Here is a 22,027-nt window from a genome sequence, read left to right as displayed (position 1 = left end):
GCCCTAAAAGCATGGACAGGATCAACAATCTTCTGGGCAGTGACTTTATGAGATGGGTGACCCTTCAGAGATTGTCTGCCTGGCATCAGTGTTTACATAACCAGGACTTGTGATATGTACAAGCTGCTCATACAGCCACCCACCACCTGCTCCCATGTCTTTATGTGACCCTGATCAGGGGCTAAGCAGGTGCTACACCTTTCCCAAGGGTGGCCTGCAGACTAGCGGACTGGACCTCACATCCCCTTTGGTAGAGTTGTATCTCCACCCAGTCACCCAAGAGTATAAAGGACGCAGCATAAAAAACACAATAAATATAAAATCAATCCTATAAAACACAATGAACAAGTAATTGTTGAGTGTAGCTGATTGATTTATACACCTGGACTGAACGTATGCATATATGTAGAGCGACACTAGTTGCAAGAGTATCTGTACATACTATAACGTGACTCTAACAAGAAATGATAAATTGATAAAGTGCCTCTTGGCAAGAGGAACTCTTCTAGCTAGCAGCAGAGCACAGGGAAACATAATAGGACCTTGACTGTAGGTAAGAGGTGTGGGGTGTAAGCATACATTTTAAAACTATATTTTGGCATTTTCATATCTATTTGGGAAAAAATGTATTTTTTTATTTTTAAAGATCATATAAATTGAACAAACTGTTCCATTCGAGATATTTTTTAGCTGTTTCAAATGCCACTGTGTTCTGGGAGAGGGTGTGTGCCACAGTCAGGCAATGTTCCCTGCGAACTGTTCAGTATGTCACCTCCCAACCAGATCCTTGACTGCAGAACCAGACAAGAAAAGACCATACCGTGAAAATGTCATAGACACCTTTCCTATCCATGAACCTGTCCAAAAGTCTTTTCAAAGTACCTGCCTTTACCACTCCCTCTGGCAGCTTGATCCATGCACTACCACCTTCTGAGTGAAAATTTGGCCCCTCAGGTCCCCAGGGTGTCACAGTAGCGGTTAGCGTAATGCTATGGCAGTGCCAGATGTAAGATCAAGGTACAATTCCTGTTGCTGTGTGTAAGGAGTTTCTGCGTTCTTCCTGCGACCTCCAGGTGCTCCAGTTTCCTCCCACATTCCAAAGACGCACAGGTTAGGGTTAGTGAGTTGTGGGCAGGCTAGGTTGGTGCTGGAAACATGGCAACACACGTAGGCTACCCAGCACAATCCTTGCTGATTTGATTTGATGCAAACGATGCATTTCAGTCTATGTTTCAATGTGCATGTGACTAATAACGCTTATCTTTAAATCGTTCCTCTCTCACTTAAACCTAGACCCTCCAGCTTTAACCGCCCCAGCTCCCCAGTTGAGTTGTTTGTTATGTCTCCCCGCTCGTTGGAAAATGGAGTCACCTCTTTCTCCCTTATTAGGAGAGAGAGAGAGAGAGCCTGCAGCATGTCGAATTATCGGGTGAACAATGTAGACTTTGGAGTAACTGCAAGTCTGTGTCTTTGCTTTGCTCATGCTTGAGTGCTGGTAGTGGGTGTGCTTTATTTTTGCCAGTGGGGGGAGGGGATTGGTGCTCGCTGCCACTTACACGCGGGAGGGAAGGGAGCTGGGGGGGGGACTTTGGGGTTCTAATGTTTAACTGTCGTTCATTCTTGGGGCACTCCTCAGTTTTCATGGATGGTTGTGAAGAAAAAGCATTTCAGGATGTATATTGTATACATTTCTCTGACATTAAATGTACCTTTGAACCCAGCCCAGGAAGTAAGACTGTGACCATTCACTCATATTTAATGAACCTCTAAGGTCTCCCCTCAGCCTCCTGTCAAGGGAGAATAGTACTTGCCTATCTACTCATGTCTCAAGCTTTCCAGTATCGGCAACATCCTTGTGACACACAAAATGCTGGAGGGACTCAGGAGGTCAGACAGCATCAACGGAGAGGAATAAACTGTCAACGTATTGGGCTGAGACCCTTCATCAGGACTGGAAAGGAAGAAGGAAGAAGCCAGAATAAGAAGGTGGAGTGAGGGCTGGGGAAGGAGGACAAGCTGACAGGTGATAGGTGAGACCAGATTGATCACATCTTTTTCTAGACCAGCGATCAGGACTAAAGCAAGTGTGGTCTCACCTATGTCCCACACAGCTGTAACATTACATTCCATTTCTCCTTTAGCAGGGAATCTGTTATTTTTAGCTTTTCCACAGTTAAACCAGCTTGAACTTTGTTACCTCTTAAATCCATTTTTCTCAGAACTCCTTACTGAATGTCTTCAATCAGGCTTCTGTTCTCTGCCATACGTCTGAGATAGCTCATCAGAGTAATTAATGGTGCCCGATGTGAGTATGATGAAGGTAATCCATCCGCCCTCATCTTTCTAGGCACGTTTACAGCCTTTGGCAGAGTTCCAGTGCTGTTCCACACAGCGCCAAATTGGCTGTCCAGAATTGTCTGGAGCCATTCTTAAATATCCCAGTGGTTTTCCGGAATCACTTTCAATAGCTTGTCATAGTGTACACTATACATTTTAGCTTAGACACCACTCCCCCCACTAATTTCCTTTCAACTCGCTGTTCTTTGACAATATCATATGATAGCCAGTTTACACAGCACTGACAACACTTGGCTTAAACATCAGCTTTATTTGTCCGATGTACATCGAAACATCCAGTGAAATACATTGTTTTGTGTAAACGGTTGTAACCCTCAGGTTTGGCCGATGGCGTCAGTCTAGGGAAGATAGTCTCTGGCCCTGCCAAACATGTGAAGCCTGAGGTGTTTGTGTGGATGCTGCCTGATGTGTTACCCTCTTATAAATCAGTACCACGAAATAACAGACAGTATACTATGTGCAATTAAACAAATTAGCTTTATAATTCTTAATTTGACTAAAGGGTTAGTGAAGAAAAACAAAACTCAAAGGGCCCATTTTAATGGAACAGTCCAACGTGCATGTTGGAGCTCACAGTTTCCCCTTTGCTGGTCCTCCATCGATTTCCCCGGGCTTCATCAACTCCCGACCCCACTCCGTCCTGCTGTCTACAACCTCTCCTTTCTGGTGTCTCCTCTCTTCATCTCTTGCCGAACAAAAGGCCCAGATCACCTCAACAAGAAACAAGAATAAGAACGCAACAAGAAAAATACACTCCCTTCATTCCAAAGCCCCCGTTATCTCAAGCCATAACCCAAACACCGCTGCTACAGAGAAACCATTACATTATCAGTGAAACCTTTCCCAGGGTGTTACACGACCAACACAATCTGAGGAGATGCTGAGAGAGTCTCCATGCTTCCAGCACCGGTGTAGCGTGCCCACAACTTTCTAACCCTAACCCAGAGCACCCACAGAAAACCAATGTGGTCATGTGGGGAGAAGGTACAAACTTTTCACGGACAGTGGTGAGAGTTGAACCCCTGGTCACGGGTGTTGTAAAGCATTATGCTGACCACTATACCACTGCCTGGCCCAGATCTGCCCCACCAGCTGCCTTGACCCTTCCACTGTCTCTGACATCTCACAGATGAGCAGACATTTCCCATAAGTAAATTCAGTCAAGTGCAAAGGCATTGCTTTCCGACCCTGTTCCAAATCTCTTTTCCCCAGCCGCTACACCTCTCCTTGTCTTAAGATAAACCTCTCTGTTATAGACTGTATTATGAACACAAATCTCATGCTCTTTCCTGCTCCAGATTAATTCAATTTTGCAACAGCTGAAATATCTGCTTCAGAAACAAAAATTGACATTGCTGGAAACACTCAGCTGGTCAATGAGTGAAGAGAGAAACAGAGTTAATGATAAAACATACCAACCGTCATTGTCCTATTGTGTTTGCATTTGCTCTTGCCAAGAGACAACTTGTCACTTTATCATTTCCTGTCAGAATCACCTTATCTTATGTACAGATAATCCTGCAACTAGTGTCACTTCATGTACAGACAATCAGTCTAGGTATACAAACTCATCTTATGTATATATGGCCACACTCAACAGTTATTTTGCATTGTGTTCTATAGGATTGCTTTTATATTTATATTTATCGTGAGTTTTTATGTTTCATCCTTTACACTCTTGAGTGGCAGGGTAGAAGTATGTCTCTACCAAAGGAGGTGTGAGGTGCTGCTTCCCTCCGCTAGCCTGCAGGTCATCCTTGGGCAATGTGTAGCACCTGCTCAGCCCCCTGACCAGCATCATGTGAAGCCATGGGAGCAGGTGGTGGATGGTCGTATGAGCAGCCGGTGCAGATCACAAGTCCTGGTTATGCGACCACTGACACCAGGCAGACAATCTCTGAAGAGTATTGATAATGGCTGGTGTCACCCATCTTGTAAAGACACTGCCCAGAAGAAGGCAGTACTTCTGTAGAAAGATTTGCCAAAAGCAATCATGGTCATGGGACCGTGATCAGCCATGTCATATGACACAGCATGAACCTTTACACTCATGTACAGAAGAATGAGAGTAAATAATGTTAAACCTTGAATCTTGTACAATGTACTTACCTTTTTCTTTAGGACAGGTCATCTCATTGAGGGGGATTGAAAGGTTGAAATAATGCAAGATAGATTAGCTTTCTTTGTCACATGAATATGGAAATATCGAAACGTAGAGTGCAATGTGTTGTTTGCAAACTTCTTTAACTTAGCTCCAATTCTAACAAAGCTTATTCCAAAGATTTGTGCAACACACACAAAATGCTGGTGGAACACAGCAGGCCAGGCAGCATCTATAGGAAGAAGCACAGTTGACGTTTTGGGCCGAGACCCTTCGTCAGGACTAACTGAAAGGAAAGATAGTAAGAGATTTGAAAGTAGGAGGGGGAGGGCGAAATCCGAAATGATAGGGGAAGACAGGAGGGGGAGGGGTGAAGCTAAGAGCTGGAAAGGTGATTGGCAAAAGGAATACAGAGCTGGAGAAGGGAAAGGATCATGGTACGGGAGGCCTAGGGAGAAAGAAAGGGGGAGGGGAGCACCAGAGGGAGATGGAGAACAGGCAAAGATTTGTGATTGCTTGTTTGTGTGTGTAGTTTTTCATTGACTTCATAGTTCTACTGTAAATGCCTGCATGAAAATTAATCTCAGGTTTGTATATGGTAGCACATACATACTTTGTTAGTAAATTTACATTGAACTTTAATTTTTTTTGATTCGCTAATGCTTTCCGTAGAGAAGGTGTTTTTGCAGAGCCAATGAAGAAGCCACCGTAAGGCTGTGGGATTTCCTCACACTGAGCCCTCTCACCTGGGTTTCACTGACAAATTTCGAGAAGCTGAACAAACTCTGTACACTTCGTTAAATTACCAACTGCTGCTAATACCATTCTTCTCAAAGTTGCCTAGCTGCCTTTCCAAAAAACGTTTACTGCAGACAACTTAATGCCCTTGCATTAAATGAGGAAGCTGCTGGTTTGGCACTGGGAATATAGGATGTTATCAACATTAACGAACCCTCTGCTTCCACAGCCACCCACTCACAGGAAGCACCTGAACAAGTTGAAAACTAAGGGCCATTAGTATAAAATAGTCAGCGAGAAGTGAAATACAGAATTTACCCAGCAAATGTTAAAAATATAGGAACAAACACAAAATGCTAGAAGAACTCAGCAGGTCAGGCGGCAGTCAGGCTGATAGCAGGAGCCACCGACCAGCGACTCCACAGATGTCCTTTGTCACCTGTCCACGTTGTTGTTATTTGAGCACAGAGTGGAGTCCTGGTCCATGGATGACTTCCACCTCATGTTCATGTCATTGGCCTTCCAGCGCATAAACACTGCATGGATTATTAACTCATAGACCTGTTTCTGGGCTGTGCATCCTACTCAGTTATGTGTAACACAACAGTGGAGCCTGTGTTACATTGCAAAAATTTCAAGATTCAAGATTGTTTATTGCAATAAGTGTAAAAGAAAGCAAATTGATTGTTACTGATGCAACATAAGAAAACACAATAAGCATAAAGTACACAATAAATAAACAGAAACACAATAAATATAAATATAAAAACAATCCTATAAAACACAATGAATAAGAAACACATGCAAAATGCTGAAGGTCTTGATGAAGGGTCTCGGTCTGAGACATTGACTGTTTATTCCCCTCATTATATGCTGCCTAACCTGCTGAGTTCCTTCAGCGTTTTGCGTGTTTTACTCTGGATTTACAATGTCCAAGGAACTATTATATACAGTACTGGGCAAAAGTTCTAGGCACATATATATAACCAGGGTGCCTAAGACTTTTGCACAGTACTGTACTTGTCAACATGGAGTGGAGAGCGGGTTTATAAATCTGGCGGAGGCAAAGGATGTTGGAAATGGTGAGGGAATAGTGCCACAAGAGGGGTGTGGGGCAGGTGGCAGAGAAGGAGTGCCAGGACCTGGGTGGTACAGGTGCAGACACACCCAACCCTGAGACACCAGGCAAGGTTATTGCAAACAATTGGTTTATTGATCAGTACGGAATCTCTCTCTGGTGCTTCCTGCTCCCTCCCCTTCCCCTTCCCCTTTTCCCAATCATGATTCTCCTCTCCCACTCTCAGTCCACAATAGAGACTCCAGATTAGAACCAGGTTTATCATCACTCACCAAAGTCATGATTTTTTTTGCAGCAGTACAGTGCAATACATAGGATTACTACAGTGCAGTGCAAAGGTATTAGGCACCCTCGCTACATATATGTGCCTAAGACTTTTGAGCAATACTTTATTTACTTTATTGTCGCCAAATAATTGATACTAGAGCATACAATCATCACAGCGATATTTGATTCTGCGCTTCACGCTCCCTGGAATACAAATCAATAGTAAATATAATAAAAAATTAAATTATAAATCATAATAAAAAAGATAGAAAAGGGAAAGTAAGGTAGTGCAAGTCAGGTCCGGATATTTGGAAGGTACGGCCCAGATCCGGGTCAGGATCCGTTCAGCAGTCTTATCACAGTTGGAAAGAAGCTGTTCCCAAATCTGGCCGTACGAGTCTTCAAGCTCCTGAACCTTCTCCCAGAGGGAAGAGGGACAAAAAGTGTGTTGGCTGGGTGGGTCATGTCCTTGATTATCCTGGCAGCACTGCTCCAACAGCGTGCGGTGTAAAGTGAGTCCAAGGATGGAAGATTGGTTTGTGTGATGTGCTGGGCTATGTTCACGATCTTCTGCAGCTTCTTCCGGTCTTGGACAGGACAACTTCCATACCAGGTTGTGATGCACCCTAGAAGAATGCTTTCTATGGTGCATCTTTAAGAATTAGTGAGGGTTTTAGGGGACAGGCCAAATTTCTTCAGCTTTCTCAGGAAGTAAAGGCACTGGTGGTCCTTCTTGGTAGTGGACTCTGCTTGGTTAGATCAAGTCAGGTCATTTGTGGTATTGACCCCAAGGAACTTAAAGCTTTTGACCTGTTCCACCTGCGCACCACCGATGTAGATGGGGTCGTACGGTCCGCTACTCCTTCTGAAGTCAACAACCATTTCCTTCGTCTTGCTGATGTTGAGGGATAGGTTATTGTCTTCGCACCATGCCACCGGGTTCTTAATTTCCTTTCTGTACTCAAACTCATCATTACCCGAGATATGACCTACAATTGTGGTGTCATCAACAAACTTATATATTGAGTTCGATGGAAACTTGGCTACACGATCATGGGTGTACAGCGAGTACAGCGGGGGGCTGAGTACACAACCTTGTGGGGCACCGGTGCTCAGAGTGATTGTAGAGGAGAGCTTGTCCCCTATTTTTACAGCCTGGGTCCTGTCTGTGAGGAAGTTGAAGATCCAGCTGCAGATCTGAGTACTATACAAAGTCTGATTGTATGTAGATAAAATGACACTGGATGATGTGGATGTAGTGGCAGTGGGGATGTGAAGGGGGGGGGTTAGTGGGCAGAGGTGTTGATCGGCCTGATGGCTTGGGAAAAGGAACTGGTTTTGAGTTTGGTGGTCCTGAAATGGATGCTCCATAGCCTCCTCCCTGATGGGAATGGGACAAATGTCCATGAACAGAGTGGGTGGGATCCTTCACAATGTTACTGGTCCTTTTCCAACTTCTTTGTGTATTTAGGTCCTTGATGACAGGTAGGCTGATGCTAGTGTTACACTGGGCAGTTTTGACAACCCCTCATAGAGCCTTCCTGTCTGCCACAGTGCAGTCTCCGTACCATGCCATGATGTAACTTAACCTCCACTTGTTGACAGGTGAAGGTGTTTATTTCAGGTAATATAATTAAAATTTCATGTTAAGTAAAATAAATTAAAGTTCATGTACAAAGTGGGTTGGGCTGGATTCACCTTTGTACATCAGGAGTAAAGCTGATCACTTCAGTTCATTGTTTCCAGCATCAGAAATAAGGAACTATAATCTCCCTCAGCTTCCCCTCACATGCCAGCAAATGTTGATCCAAAAGCAGAGTAGCAGAGATGATTCAGTGGTGAATGAAAACTTTAATAGTACACCACAAAATAACAAGACACAAGGAGCCACAATGCAAAAGAGAACAGAAACTAGACACAACATGGTAAACTTTAGGCAAAGACTGTGGAAATTTAGGAAGACTGGCTGCTCAATAAGTGACGAAGGATGTGGATGAAAAGAGGGGTTAAATAGGTTGCAGGTGATGAGTCTGAAACGAGCGGCTGGTGAATCCTATTACAGTTGGCCCTCCTTATTCGCGGGTTCCGCATGCGCAGATTCAACCAACCATGGATCGGGAAAACCCGGAAGTTCTCTCTCCAGCACTCGTTGTTTGAACATGTACAGACTATTTTTTCTTGTCATTATTCCCTAAACAATACAGTATAACAACTATTTACATAGCATTTACATTGTATTGGGTATTATAAGTAATCTAGAGATGATTTTAAAGTACAAGCAGTCCCCGGATTATGAACGAGTACCATTCCTGAGTCTGTCTTTAAGTCGGATTTGAAGTCAGAACAGGTACATTCGGTATTATTAAGCGTCAGTTAGTCAAACGTTTGTCTTTGTATGTAGTATATATTTTACCTTTCTATGCATATAAAACACTTAAGAAATGTATGTATTTCAATAATTAAACCACTGTGTTGCTTAGTAATAATTGTAGCTTTCATCAGGGCAGGGCCTTTCACCTGCTCCCTTAAAATTGTTCCGATCCTTGACCGACTGTAGCCTAACGCTTTTCCAATGACCGATGGCGTTTCACCTCTTTCCGATCACTTTATTACTTCCACCTTACTTTCAATCGTGATCGTGACTATTTTCGTGAACAGAAACACTGCGGATTCAGAGCTGTACTGCCGGGTTCTAATGTCCACCGCACTGAGACAGGTTAAATAACGTCCAGGGTTCCACTGGGTCCTAAAGAGCACCGCACTGAGACAGGTTAAATAAGGGACTTGAGCATCTGCGTTTTTTGGTATCCACGGGGGGTCCCAGAACCAATCCCCCGTGGATAAGGAGGGCTGACTGTATATGGGTGGAAACTGGGAGCAGGCCTGACATCACATGCTGTTCAGGCTTTTAAAACCAAGGACAGTGTCAACTAATGGCACAGCTACGCACACGAAATGCTGGAGGAACTCAGGAGATCAGGTGAGGAATAAACAGTTGATGTTTTGGGCTGAAACCCAGCATCAGGACTGGAAAGGAGAAGGGAAAAAGCCCTAGGTGGGGGAGGTGAAGGAGCACAAGCTGGCAGGTGATAGGTGACACTAGGTGAGGGGGAAGGTTGGTGAGTGGCTGAGGCTGTGGTAGTGAGTCTGGGAGCGTACATGGTCAAAGAGTTGGAGAGCAATAGAGATGTCAGAGGGGAGTAGTGAGAGAGGGGCTCACTGTATGCCCACCAGGGTAGGTATACTGTACCTCAAAAAACTTTGTAGTGAAGCACATCTGAATTCCTGCAGATGCTGGAAATCTAGATCAAAGTAAATGAAATGCAGGTCAGTCAGCATCAATGGAGAGGAACAAACTGTTGATGTTTTGGCCTGGAAAAGAAGGAGGAAGAAGCCACAGTGGCAGGTGAATCCTTTTAGCTGGATGGAAAGCAGTACCAGTTAGAAGGTGAGAGGTGAAGCCAGGTGAGGGGAATGTGGGTAGGTGGAGGAGGGGGGTATGAAGTGAGAAGCTGAGCGCTGATAGGCGGAAAAGATAAAGGGCTGAAGAAGAAGGAATCTGATAGGAGAGAGCAGTGAGTATGGGTGAAAGGAAAGGATGATGTGTACCAGAGAGGGTTGATGGGCAGCTGAGGACAAGAGAAGAGGTCAGAGGAGAGCCAGAATTGTGAATGGGGGAGGGGGAAGAGTTCTGGGTGGCTCACCTTCCCTGCCTTATCCCTTTCACATGTTGCTACTGTTTAACACAGTGTTTATTGCCCAGATGTAGATGGGATAATAAATAATACAGAAGATGAAGTGTCTGGACAGATGGGACAGATATTTCAAAATCTGGTTTGCTACTGCAGGTTTAAAACCTTTATGCCTCTAGGAAGTGGCTAATACTTTTCATCTCACAAGATGAGAGCATAAGCAGATTCCCGTGTGAATTATCTTGTCTCTTGAAGTCCTTGGCAAGAGTTCACAGAGCTGTAATATATAACTGTGTCCTTTGGACACTTCAGATTTGTGAATGGAAGATATGATTTGTTTTATTCTTAAACAAGTCCATCAGGCAATCTTAAGATGAAGATAAATATGTCTCTTTCGTGAAGAGGGGTTGTTTTTGTTCTAAATAAAAGTTGGTGGAGACAGGAAATTTTCCATTGAATAAGTAATTAATGACAGCAAAGTGGAGGAACTTCTTTAGCCGGAGAGTAGTGAATCTGTGGAATTCATTGCCAAGGACGACTGTGGTAGCCAGGTCATTAGGTGTATTTAAGACAGATTTTGGCTGGCTTTAGATTAGTCAGGGTGTAAAAGGTAACAGGGAGAAGACAAGTTTGAGAAGGGTAATAAATCAGCCATCATGGAATGTCAGAGCAGACTCAATGGGCCAAATGGCCTAATTCCTCTCCTATGTAAACAAACCACTTTTTAAGAATATCTTCTGCCATGTTCCACCTACCGTCACTTACTCAAGCAGGAATACTTCACAAAATCTAAAAATCATAAAAAGGAAAATACAAAGCACTTACGGTATATAGATATTTACTTTGTTTTTCATGAAAAAAACAACCTACCTCATAAGACATGCTCTTGAGTCCAGGCAACAGTCTTGGAAACCTCTCTGCACCCTCTCTAAAGCTTCTACATCCTTTCACTAATGAGTTGATGAGATAGGGAAGCTTCTTGAATTCTGACTATTTTAGAAGGAAAACAAATACCTGAGCTGTATGTATTATCTTTCACAAGTTCACTTTAAAGAGCTTTGCAGTTGATGAGGTGACCGTGTTCTGTAACCATGTTTGTATAGTAAGGAATATCGAAATTAATATACATTTAGCAAGTTCTCAGGACGTGTAAAATGAGTAAAGGAAATGGTTGGGGCAGGTACATGAAACAGCACAAAAGGCATGTGGGCAGGTATAGTACTGTGCAAAGATTTGAGGCACAGATATAGCTAGGCTGCTTGAAACTTTTGCACTGTACTGTAGTAATTTTATGTATTGCACTGTACTGCTGCCACAAAAAATTCATGACATATGTAAGTGATGGCTTTACATGATTCTGATATGAGTCACTATTGTGGACTGAGAGTGGGAAGAAAGCAGAGAGTCATTGTTGGGAAAAGAGGAGAGGGAGTGGGAAGCATCAGTGCCTCAGGACTGGGTGTGTCTGCACCTGCATCACCTCCCACCCGTGGCACTTCTTCCTCACCATTCCCAACATCCTTTTCTCCCACTAGATTTACATATAAATATATATACATATATTTATACAGTACTGTACATGGATAGAAAAGGTTCAAAGAGATATGGGTCAAAGATGATTAAAAGAGACTAGCATGGATAAAGATTTTGGTCAGCATAGTCCAGTTGGGCTGAATTGCCTGTTTCTGTGATGTATGACTCGATGACTCTATGACTTAAATGTGTGTAGCATGTTTGGAATTGCAGGTTTAACTTGCTGAAATTGTAATAAGCATTGCTGAAGCCTAATTTGAAGTATTCTGTGCAATTTTCACCTATCTACTGAAAAGATGTAAATAAGACTGAAAGCGTACAGAGAAAATTTACAAGGATGTTGCCGGTACTTGAGGACTGAGTTATGGAGAAAGGTTGAATAGATTAGGACTTTATTCCCTAGAATATAGAAGAATGAGAGGAGAATTGATGGAGGTATTCAAAATAGTGAGAGGTATAGGGACGGTAAGTGTAAGCAGGCTTTTTCCACTGAGGTTGGGTGAGACTAGAAGTAGAGGTCATGAGTTAAGGGTGCAAATGTTTAAGGAGAGCCTAAGGGGTAAACTTCACTCAGAGGATGATGAGAGCGTGGAACGAGCTGCCAGCACTGGTGGTGGATGTGGGTTCGATTTCAACATTTAAGAAAAATTTGGATAGTTACATGGATGGGATACCACTTCTGTGGAAAAATTTGCCACGAACAATCATGGTCATGGCAAGACTGTGCTCGCTCACATCATACAACATGGCACATAATGAAAGAACGAATATGGGTGGGAGGGGTATGGAGGGCTAAGGTCCAGGTCAGGTTGATGGAACTAGGTAGATTAATGGTTTGGCATGCACTAGATGGGCCAAAGGGCCTATTTCTGTACCATAGTGTTGTAAGACTCTACACCTCTATGTATTTACCTGCATAAACGAGTTCTGCACTTGGTGTGTATGCTAAAATGTGGCTTCTCGCTCCTTTCAAAACTATTTTAAAAAATAGTTGTAAAAAGATTATGAGCACGTGAATTTCCAACCGGGGCCCTCAGCCGTGTGATCCTTCACTGGGATTGTAGTTCATCTTACAAAAAGAATAGGTGGTCCCACTTTCTACACACAGCCCAGACCATCAAAGGTAAAGCCCTCCCCACCACTGAGCACATCTACATGGAGCAGTGCCACAGGAAAGCAGCATGCATCGTCAAGGACATGCTCACTTCTCTCAGCTGCCATCTGGAAGGAGGTACAGGAGCCTCAAGAGCCACAACACCAGCTTCAGGAAAAGTTAGTACACCTCATCCATCAGGCTCTTAAATGTGAGAGGATAACTTCACTCAGCTTCACTCATCCTCATCACTAAACGATCATCAGGCTCCTGAAGCAGTGTGGATAACCTTGCTCACCTTAATGCTGAACTGCCTCCACAACCAAAAGACTCTCTTTCAAGGATTCTAAAACTCATGTTCTCAGTATTATATATTTACTTTTTTATTATTTGTATGATTTGTCATATTTTGTACATTGTTTTTGTCAGTCTTTGCTATATATATAGTTTTTCATAAATTCTACTGTATTTTTTATTTTCCTTTAAATGCCTGCAAGAAAATGAATCTCAGAGTTGTATGTGGTGATATATACATACTCTGATAATAAATTTACTTTAAACTTTTGATCATTAATGTACATAGAAGGAAAAAGGCAACAAGAAACTTGAAGGCTAATTTAGACTACACCATGACCTGTTTTTCTCTGTTTTCTGAATGTGTAAGTCTCAAACGTGCTCACTAAATTCTGCTGGCATTTTCGCAGTTATGTTCAGCTGGGGATCATTCAAATCCAACAGCAACTTCTTTGAGGTCTCTCCTCCACAATCCTGTGCCAGGGTCTGGAAGTCTGTTCACTTTGCCGTTACAGTTGCACAGTATGTTATTAAGATGACCATAGTTTGTGGCATTTTTATTTTCACAGAAAGATCTTTAATTACGTAGGAGTGTTTATTTTATTATTTAAAGGTGTTTTTTAAATTTATTGAGATACAGCTCAGAACAAGCCTTCCACCCTTCGAGCTGTGCTGCCCAGCAACCCCCGGTTTAACAATAACGGGATAGTTTACAATAAACAATTCATCTACTAACCAGCACATCTTTGGACTGTGGGAGGAAACCAGAACACCCGGAGGAAACCCACACAGTCACAAAGAGAACGTACAAGCTCCTCACAGACAGCAGCAGGAATTGAACCCGGGTGGCTGGTATTGTACAGTGTGGCACTAACCACTACATTACTGTGTATTATCAGATAACTTTATTTTTCAAATTTGCGAATACTATATTCTTACCATAGGACAATTAGACATGGGAGCAGAATTAGGCCATTCGGCCATTGAGTTTGCTCCACCATTTCATCATGGCAGATTTATTATCCCTCTCAACCCCATTCTCCTGCTTTTTTCTCATAACCTTTAATACCCTGTCTAATCAAGAACCTATCAACCTCCTCTTTAAATATACTCAATGACTTTGCCTCCATAGCCATCTGTGGCAATGAATTCCACAGATTCACCACACTCTGGCTAAAGAAATTCATCCTCATCTCTGTTCTAAATGGACGTTCTTCTATTCCGAGGCTGTGCCCCTGGTCCAAGACTCAATAACTGAAAAGGTTCTCAAACCTGTTAAAAAATGAATGCATAAAACAGTCATGGAGAATTTTTCAATGTGTTGTTCACTGTGTATTGGGAGATCACAAAGGCCCAGAACTAATCATCTGTATTAAAATTTAATGTTGCGTTTTGAATCTTTTGAATTCTCTACCTCATAGGGATTAGACTCAAGACATAATGGGTTAGTGCAAGAAGGTATAGTTGAGGCAGAAGTTAAGGTTTATTGTCATTCAACCATTCTCATATATACAGCTAAACAAAATTTTGTTCCTCCGGGGCCGGGGTGCAAAACACAGTACATATAGTCCCAGACTTCACTGCATTGTCATCCTGAGGCCTGACATGGTCATTCTGTCAGAAACCTCGAAGCAGCTGGTCATGGGAAAACTGACAATTCCTTGGGAAAACTGGATTGAGGAGGCGTTTGAGTGTAAGAAAGCTAAAGACCAGAAGCTGGTGGAGCAATGCCAGAGACAGGGGTGGAGGGCACGATGCGAGCCCATAGGGGTGGGCTGTCGAGTTTTACTGGCTGCTCGTTCTGCCCCTTGCCATTATGGGATCAGGCTGCTGAGCGAGCCTCCGGATGGCTATGGATCAGGAGGAGTGACCTGCAGACCAGAGCTGCTGGGAAACAATCCAGGGCCTGATCAACCGTGGCTGGGTCGCTTGGGCGAGAATGTCTGATGTTGAAAGATCCAAAACACACGATGACCCCAGGTTACATTACTGGTGATGTGTCCCAGTGCATCCTGGGATGTATCTCAGCATCAACCACACAGCCCGTATAGTTACAATCCAATGCATAATATCAGCACGAATCCCTGAGAGGCTTGGCCTGACAGACTGACAGAAAGTCTGAGGTGCATGTTTACATAAACAGTATAATGTTACTGACAATATTATAATAAAACAAACAGCAACAATGAAAGATGAAAAGTGACCTGGATGAGAGTTTATCTGTGAGCTGGAGAATGGGGCAGGCGTTCAGACGGGGTGTACGTGTGTGCTGGGTGACAGCAGGGTGTTCAGAAGTCTAACAGCCTGGGGGCAGAAACTGCTCCGCTGCCTGGCATTTCTGGATCTAATTCTGTGGTATCTGCTGCCCGATGGCGGGAGGTCAGGGAGATTGAGGGACAGATGGAAGGGGTCTTTAACAATGCTGGAGGCACTGCGTATGCAGTTTCAGAGGGGGGTGGGGGTTGGGGGGAGGAGGGGAGAGAGAACCCGATGATATTTTCAGCAGTCAGCCATCCTTACACTAAATGCAAGAGCAAGTCCAATGGACTGAATTCATTTGCTCAGATCTTTTTTTAACATGGATTTAATATGGAATATTTGCAGACAAGTCAGGGCACCTGCATGGATTTCCAGTGAAGTTAATATAATTCTGTGTAGTTATTTTTCATTTGTTTTGCCATTGTAGTTAGAAGACCATAAGACATAGGAGTAGAATGAGACTATTCGGCCCATTGAGTCTGCTCTGTCATTCCACCATGGCTGATTTATTAACCCTCCCAAGCCCATTGTTATGCCTTCTCCCCGTAACCTTTAACATCCTTACTAATCTAGAAGCTATAAACATCAACAATAAATATATCGAATGCGTTGGCATCCATGGCAATGAAATCCACAGATTCACCACACTCCGGCTCAAGAAATTCCTCCTTATCTCTGTTCTAAATGGACATCCGTCAGTTCTGAAGCTGTGCCCTCTGGTTCTAGACTCCACTACTATAGGAAACATCCTCTCCATGTCCACTCTATTTATGACTTTCAATATTCGATAGGTTTAAATGAGATCCCCCTCCCCACCCATTCTTCTAAACTCTGGTGAGTAGAGACCCAGAGCCATCAAATGCTCCTCATCTGAGACCATAAGATATAGGAACAGAATTGTCATTTTGCCCATCAAGTCTGCTCCGTCATTTTATCATGGCTGATCCAATTTTCTTCTCAGTCCGAATCTCCTGCCTTCTCCCTGTATCCCTTCATACCGTGACCAAGAATCAATCAACCTCTCCCTTAAATATACATAAAAACTTGGCCTTGGATTGACAAAGCTGCCTGTGGCAACGAATTCCACATATTCACCATTCACTGGCTAAAGAAATTACTCCTTGTGTCCATTCTAAAAGGATGCTCCTTTATTCTGAGGCTGTGTCCTCTGGTCTTAGACTCCCCACCATAGGAACAATCCTTCCCACATCCACTCTATCAAGGCCATTCACCATTCAATAGGTTTCAATGAGATCACCCCTCGTTCTTCTGAATTCCAGTGAACACAGGCCCAGAGCCATCAAATGCTGTTCATATGACAAGCCATTCAGTCCTGGAATAATTTTCATGAACCTCCTTTGAACCCCCTCCAGTTTCAGCACATCCCTTCTAAGATAAGGGGCCCAAACCTGCTCACAATACTCCAAGAGGCCTCACCAGTGCATTATAAAGTTTCAATATTACATCCTTGCTTTTATATCCTAGTCCTCTTGAAATGGCTAACATTACATTTGCCGCTTTCAGCTGCAAATTAACCTTTAGGGAATCCTGCACAGGAACTCCCAAGTTCCTTTACACCTCAGTTTTTTGGATTTCCTCTCAATGTAGAAAATAGTCAACCATTTCATTTCTTCTACCGAAGTGCATGACCATACACTTCCCAACACTGTATTCCACCTGCCACTTCTTTGCCCATTCTCCTAATCTGTCTAAATCTTTCTGTAGCCTCTCTTCTTCCTCAAAACTACCTGCCCTTCACCCATCTTCATGTGTCTGGAAACACTACAACAAAGCCATGAATTCTATCATCCAAATCATTGACTTTTAACATACAAATAAGTGGTCCCAACTCTGACCCCTGTGGAACACCACTAGTCTCTGACAGCCAACCAGAAAAGGCTCTCTTTATTCCTACTCTTTGCCTCCTGCCAATCAGCCACTGCTTTATCCATGCTAGAATCTTTCCTGTAATAACATGGGCTCGTAAATTGTTAAGCACCTTGTCAAAGCCTTTCTGAAACTCCAAGTACACAACATCAACCGATTCTCCTTTGTCTATCCTGCTTGTTATTTCTTCAGAGAGTTCCAACAGATTCGTCAGGCGAGATATTCTCTGGAGGAAGCCATGCAGACTATGGCCTAGTTTATCATGTGCCTCCAAGTACCCTGAAACCTCATCCTTAATAATCAACTCCAACATCTTCCCAATCACTGGTGTCAGACTAACTGGCCTGTAGTTTCCTTTCTTCTGTCTCTCTCCCTTCTTGAACAGTGGAGTGACATTTGCAATTTTCCAGTCTTCCAGAACAATTCCAGAATCTCATGATTCTTGAAAGATCATTATTAATGCCTCCACAATCTCTCCAGCAACCTCTTTCAGAACTCTGGATTGTATACCATCTGGTCCAGGTGACTTATCTACCCTGAGACCTTTCAGTTTCCCAAGAACCTTCTCTCTAGTAATGGTAACTGCACACGCTTCATGCCTCCTGACACCTGGAACATCCACCGTACTGCTCAAGTCTTCCACAGTGAAGACTGATGCAAAATACTTACTCAGTTCACCGCCATTTCATTGTCCCCCGTTACTACCTCTTCAGCATCATTTTCCAGCAGTCTGATATCCACTCTCACCTCTCTTTTACATTTTACGGAACCAAAGAAACTTTTGGTATCTTCTTTAATGTTATTGGCTAGCTTATTTTCGTATTCCATCTTTATCTTCTCAATGACTTTTTTAGTTGTTTTCTGCTGGTTTTTAAAAGTTTTCCAATCCTCTAAGTTCCCACTAATTTTTGTTCTATTATTGCCGTCTCTTTGGTTTTTGTATTGGCTTTGACCTCTTGGTAGCCACTGTTGTGTCATCTTTCCTTTAGAATACTTCTACCGCTTTGGAATGTATATATCCTGTGCCTTCTGAATTGCTTCCAGTAATTCCAGCCATTGCTGTTCTGCCATCATCCCTGCCAGTGTTCTTTTCCAAACAATTCTGGCCAACTCCTCTCTCGTGCCTCTGTAATTCTCTTTACACTATAATACTAATACATCTCCTTCTCAAATTTCAGGATGAATTTGATTATATTATGATCACTTGCCCCTAACAGTTCTTTTACGTTAAGGCTCCTAATCAATTCTGGTTCATTGCACAATTCCTAATCCAGAATGGAATAGCTCTCGTGGGCTCTAAAAAGCCATCTCATAGGCGCTGTAGAAGATCCCTCTCCTGGAATCCAGCACAACCGGATTTTCCCAGTCTACCTGCATATTGAAGTCCCCCATGACTATTGTAACATTGCCCTTTTGGGGTGCATTTTCTATCTCCCATTGTAATTTATAGATCACATCCTTACTACTGTTTGGGGGTCTGTATACAACTCCTATCAGGGTCTTTTTACCCTTGCAGTTCCTTGGCTCTACCCACAATGATTCAAAACCTTCTGACCATATGTCACCTCTATCTAATGATTTGATCTCCCAGTGGCCACACATTTTAATTCCACGTCCCATTCCCATTCTGATATGTCTATCCATGGCCTCCTCTATTGTCAAAATGAATCCAAACCCAGGTTGGAGGAACAACACCTTATATACCGGCTGAGTAGCCTCCAACCTGATGGCATGAACATTGATTTCTCTAACTTCTGTTAATGCCTCTCCTCCCCTTCTTACCCCATCCCTGACATATTTAGTTGTTTGCCTGTTCTCCATCTCCCTCTGGTGCTCCCCCCCCCCTTTCTTTCTCCTGAGGCCTCCCGTCCCATGATCCTTTCCCTTCTCCAGCTCTGTATCACTTTCGCCAATCACCTTTCCAGCTCTTAGCTTCATCTCACCCCCTCCGGTCTTCTCCTATCATTTCGCATTTCCCCCTCCCCCCCACTACTTTCAAATCTCTTTTCCTTTCAGTTAGTCCTGATGAAGGGTCTCGGCCCGAAACGTCGACAGCGCTTCTCCCTATAGATGCTGCCTGGCCTGCTGTGTTCCACCAGCATTTTGTGTGTGTTGTTGTTTGAATATCCACTCTTACCTCCTTTTTGCTCTGTACATACCTTAAAAATCTTTTGGTATCCTCGTTGATCTCATTGCCCAACTTACCTTCATATTTCATATTTTCTCTCCTTGTGCTTTTTTAGTTGCCTTCTGTTGCTGTTAGCTTCCCAGGAGAAACAAAATACAATAGAATTAATGAAAAAAATGTGAATAAGAAGACAATTTGTGCAAATAAAAATAATGTTGAGAGCATGAGTTGTAAAGAGTCCGTGAAAGGGAGTCTGTATTTTGTGGAGTTAGTTCAGTGTTGAGGTGAATGACGTTATTCCTGCTGGTTCAGAAACCTGATGGTTGAGGGGTAATAACTGTTCCTGAACCTCGTGCTGTGGGATCTAAGGCACCTGCACCTCCTGCCCGATGGTAGAAGTGAGAAGAGGGAAGGACTGGATAGTGGGGATTCCTGAATCCTGCTTTTTTTTGGCAGTGCTCCTTGTAAATGTAAAACAAACGAGAAAATCTGCAGATGCTGGAAATCCAAGCAACACACATAAAATGCTGGAGGAACTCAGCAGGTGCTCGATGGTGGGGAGGAAAGATCTGCGATCTGCATGTAGTCATTCTTTGTTACTATTCTAAACCTTTTACAGTGAGGGAGAAGGTCACACAAAGCTGCTGTTACTTCACACCTTCAAATATTGACTTGAACCCGTACCTCAGAAAATGATTGACTATCTCTGGCTGGAACAGTTTCTCCAATTCAAAATGTGCATTATTTTATCATTTATTTATTTATTTATTTATTTATTATTTTGATCTGCAGCACAGCACCGGACCCCTCCAGCCCAATGTGCCCACGTCACCCAACTACACCCAGACTAATTAACCTACTAACCCATACGTCTTTGGAAAGTGGGAGGAAACCCATGTGGTCACAAGGAGAACGTGCAGACTCCTTACAGACAGTGATGGAATTGAACTGGGGTCACCAGCACAGTCATAGCATTACACTAGCCGCTACATGTCTCACCACCCCAGTTTTGCTGTAGTGTTTGCATAAAGCCTGATAAATTGCCTGATTGAAGATGCCTGATTGTGATCTGTTGCCCTTCTAGCTGTAAGAAATGACAGGAACAAAAAGAAGAAGGAGACACCGAAGCAAGAATGTTCAGAAAGCTACACCATGACGGCAGAATTAGAGGATCTAATTGAAAAGATTCGCAAAGCTCACCAGGAGACCTTCCCTTCTCTCTGCCAGTTGGGCAAATATACTACAGTAAGTATTGAGCCACAGATGTTTGTTGCTATTAGCTATGCATTCAGCACTTAATTGCACAATATGATTGAGAAGAGGTTGTTATATCAAAAATATAACTGGTTTGCGATTGTGTTAAAATTAGAAAATCTAACAGAGATATTGAATCAGAATTGGATTTATTACCGCTGACGTATGTGTTAAATTTATTGTTTTGAGGCAACAGTACAGTGCAAACTATAAATTATAATAGGAAATATATGGATGTTGGACATTGACCATGGATGTTGCATCCTAGCTGTCTACATGATACACAAGCCAGGGCAGTACGATATGGAGAGAAAGCTGTTGCTCATGTAGCAGGCTCCCCCTCTCCGTGCAGCTGATGAATCCAAAGGAACGTCTGGGACCGATACAGTTCGGCAGCAGTGGTGTTGCCGGTGTTGCCCATCAACATTGAACTCTGCCTTGGAGACTCCAACTCTGGATTTTTCCTCGGGGTTTACTCCCAAAACTTTCACCATGAGTGGGTATAGCCGCAAGGTAACAGAGGTTTGAGATCAGAGTTTTCCTTCTCCTCGATAAACTGTCAACCATGGCTGACGAGCCCCAACTGCCGGAAACAATTGGTTGCAAGGTGTCAGTAATCCACCTTTGCCCATTCCCCTGTCAGTAGAAATGGTTCCACCGGGCTTAGTAGCTGAGACACACATGAAGGCCAGGAGCTCAGAAGCTATTTGAGGTACATGCCATTTGGGGGCAATTAGTAGGTAGTGGGTGCTTATCTCCACTACCACCCTGACTATCTGCTCATTAATGAAAATATCTGATCAGTCAATCATGTGGCAGCAACTCAGTGCATAAGAGCATGCAGACATGGTCAAGTAGTTCAGTTGTTGTTCAGACCAAACATCAGAAAGGAGAAGAAATTTGATCTCCTGATGAAGGGTTTCGGCCCGAAACGTTGTCACTACCTCCTCCCATAGATGCTGTCTGGCCTGCTGAGTTCTGCCAGCATTTTGTGTTTTTAGAAATTTGATCTAAGTGGCTTTGATCGTGGAATGATTGTTGGTGCCAGACATTGTGGTTTGAGTATCTCAGAAACTGCTGATCTCCTGGGATTTTCACACTCTACAGGCTCTAGAGTTTACAGAGGATGGTCTGAAAATCAAAAACCATCCAGTGAGCTGCAGTTCTGTGGGTAAAGATGCCTTGTTAATGAGAGAGGACAGAGGAGAATGGCCGGACTGGTTCAAGCTGACAGGAAGGTGACAGTAATTCAAATAATCATACATTACAACTTTGGCGTTCAGAAGAGTATCCTTGAATGCACAACATGTCAAACCTTCAAGCAGATGGGGTACAGCAGCATAAA

At 43.2% G+C, this 22,027-nt stretch overlaps 1 protein-coding gene across 3 annotated transcripts in view; it reads left to right on the top strand.

Moving 5' to 3' along the window:
• LOC140713893 (retinoic acid receptor beta) overlaps positions 1-22,027 on the top strand; it is a 259,900-nt gene that overhangs the window by 171,360 nt on the left and 66,513 nt on the right. For all 3 annotated transcript variants that reach the window (XM_073024544.1, XM_073024543.1, XM_073024542.1), the window contains exon 4: positions 20,513-20,673. In XM_073024544.1, coding sequence (XP_072880645.1) covers positions 20,513-20,673 — 161 coding nt within the window. The remainder of the gene's footprint in view (positions 1-20,512; positions 20,674-22,027) is intronic.

Source organism: Hemitrygon akajei, chromosome 20 (assembly GCF_048418815.1).
Source record: "Hemitrygon akajei chromosome 20, sHemAka1.3, whole genome shotgun sequence".
In the NCBI taxonomy this organism is placed as follows: domain Eukaryota; kingdom Metazoa; phylum Chordata; class Chondrichthyes; order Myliobatiformes; family Dasyatidae; genus Hemitrygon; species Hemitrygon akajei.
Note: the sequence above shows the minus strand (reverse complement) of the source record. Positions and strands in the feature narration are given on the sequence as shown.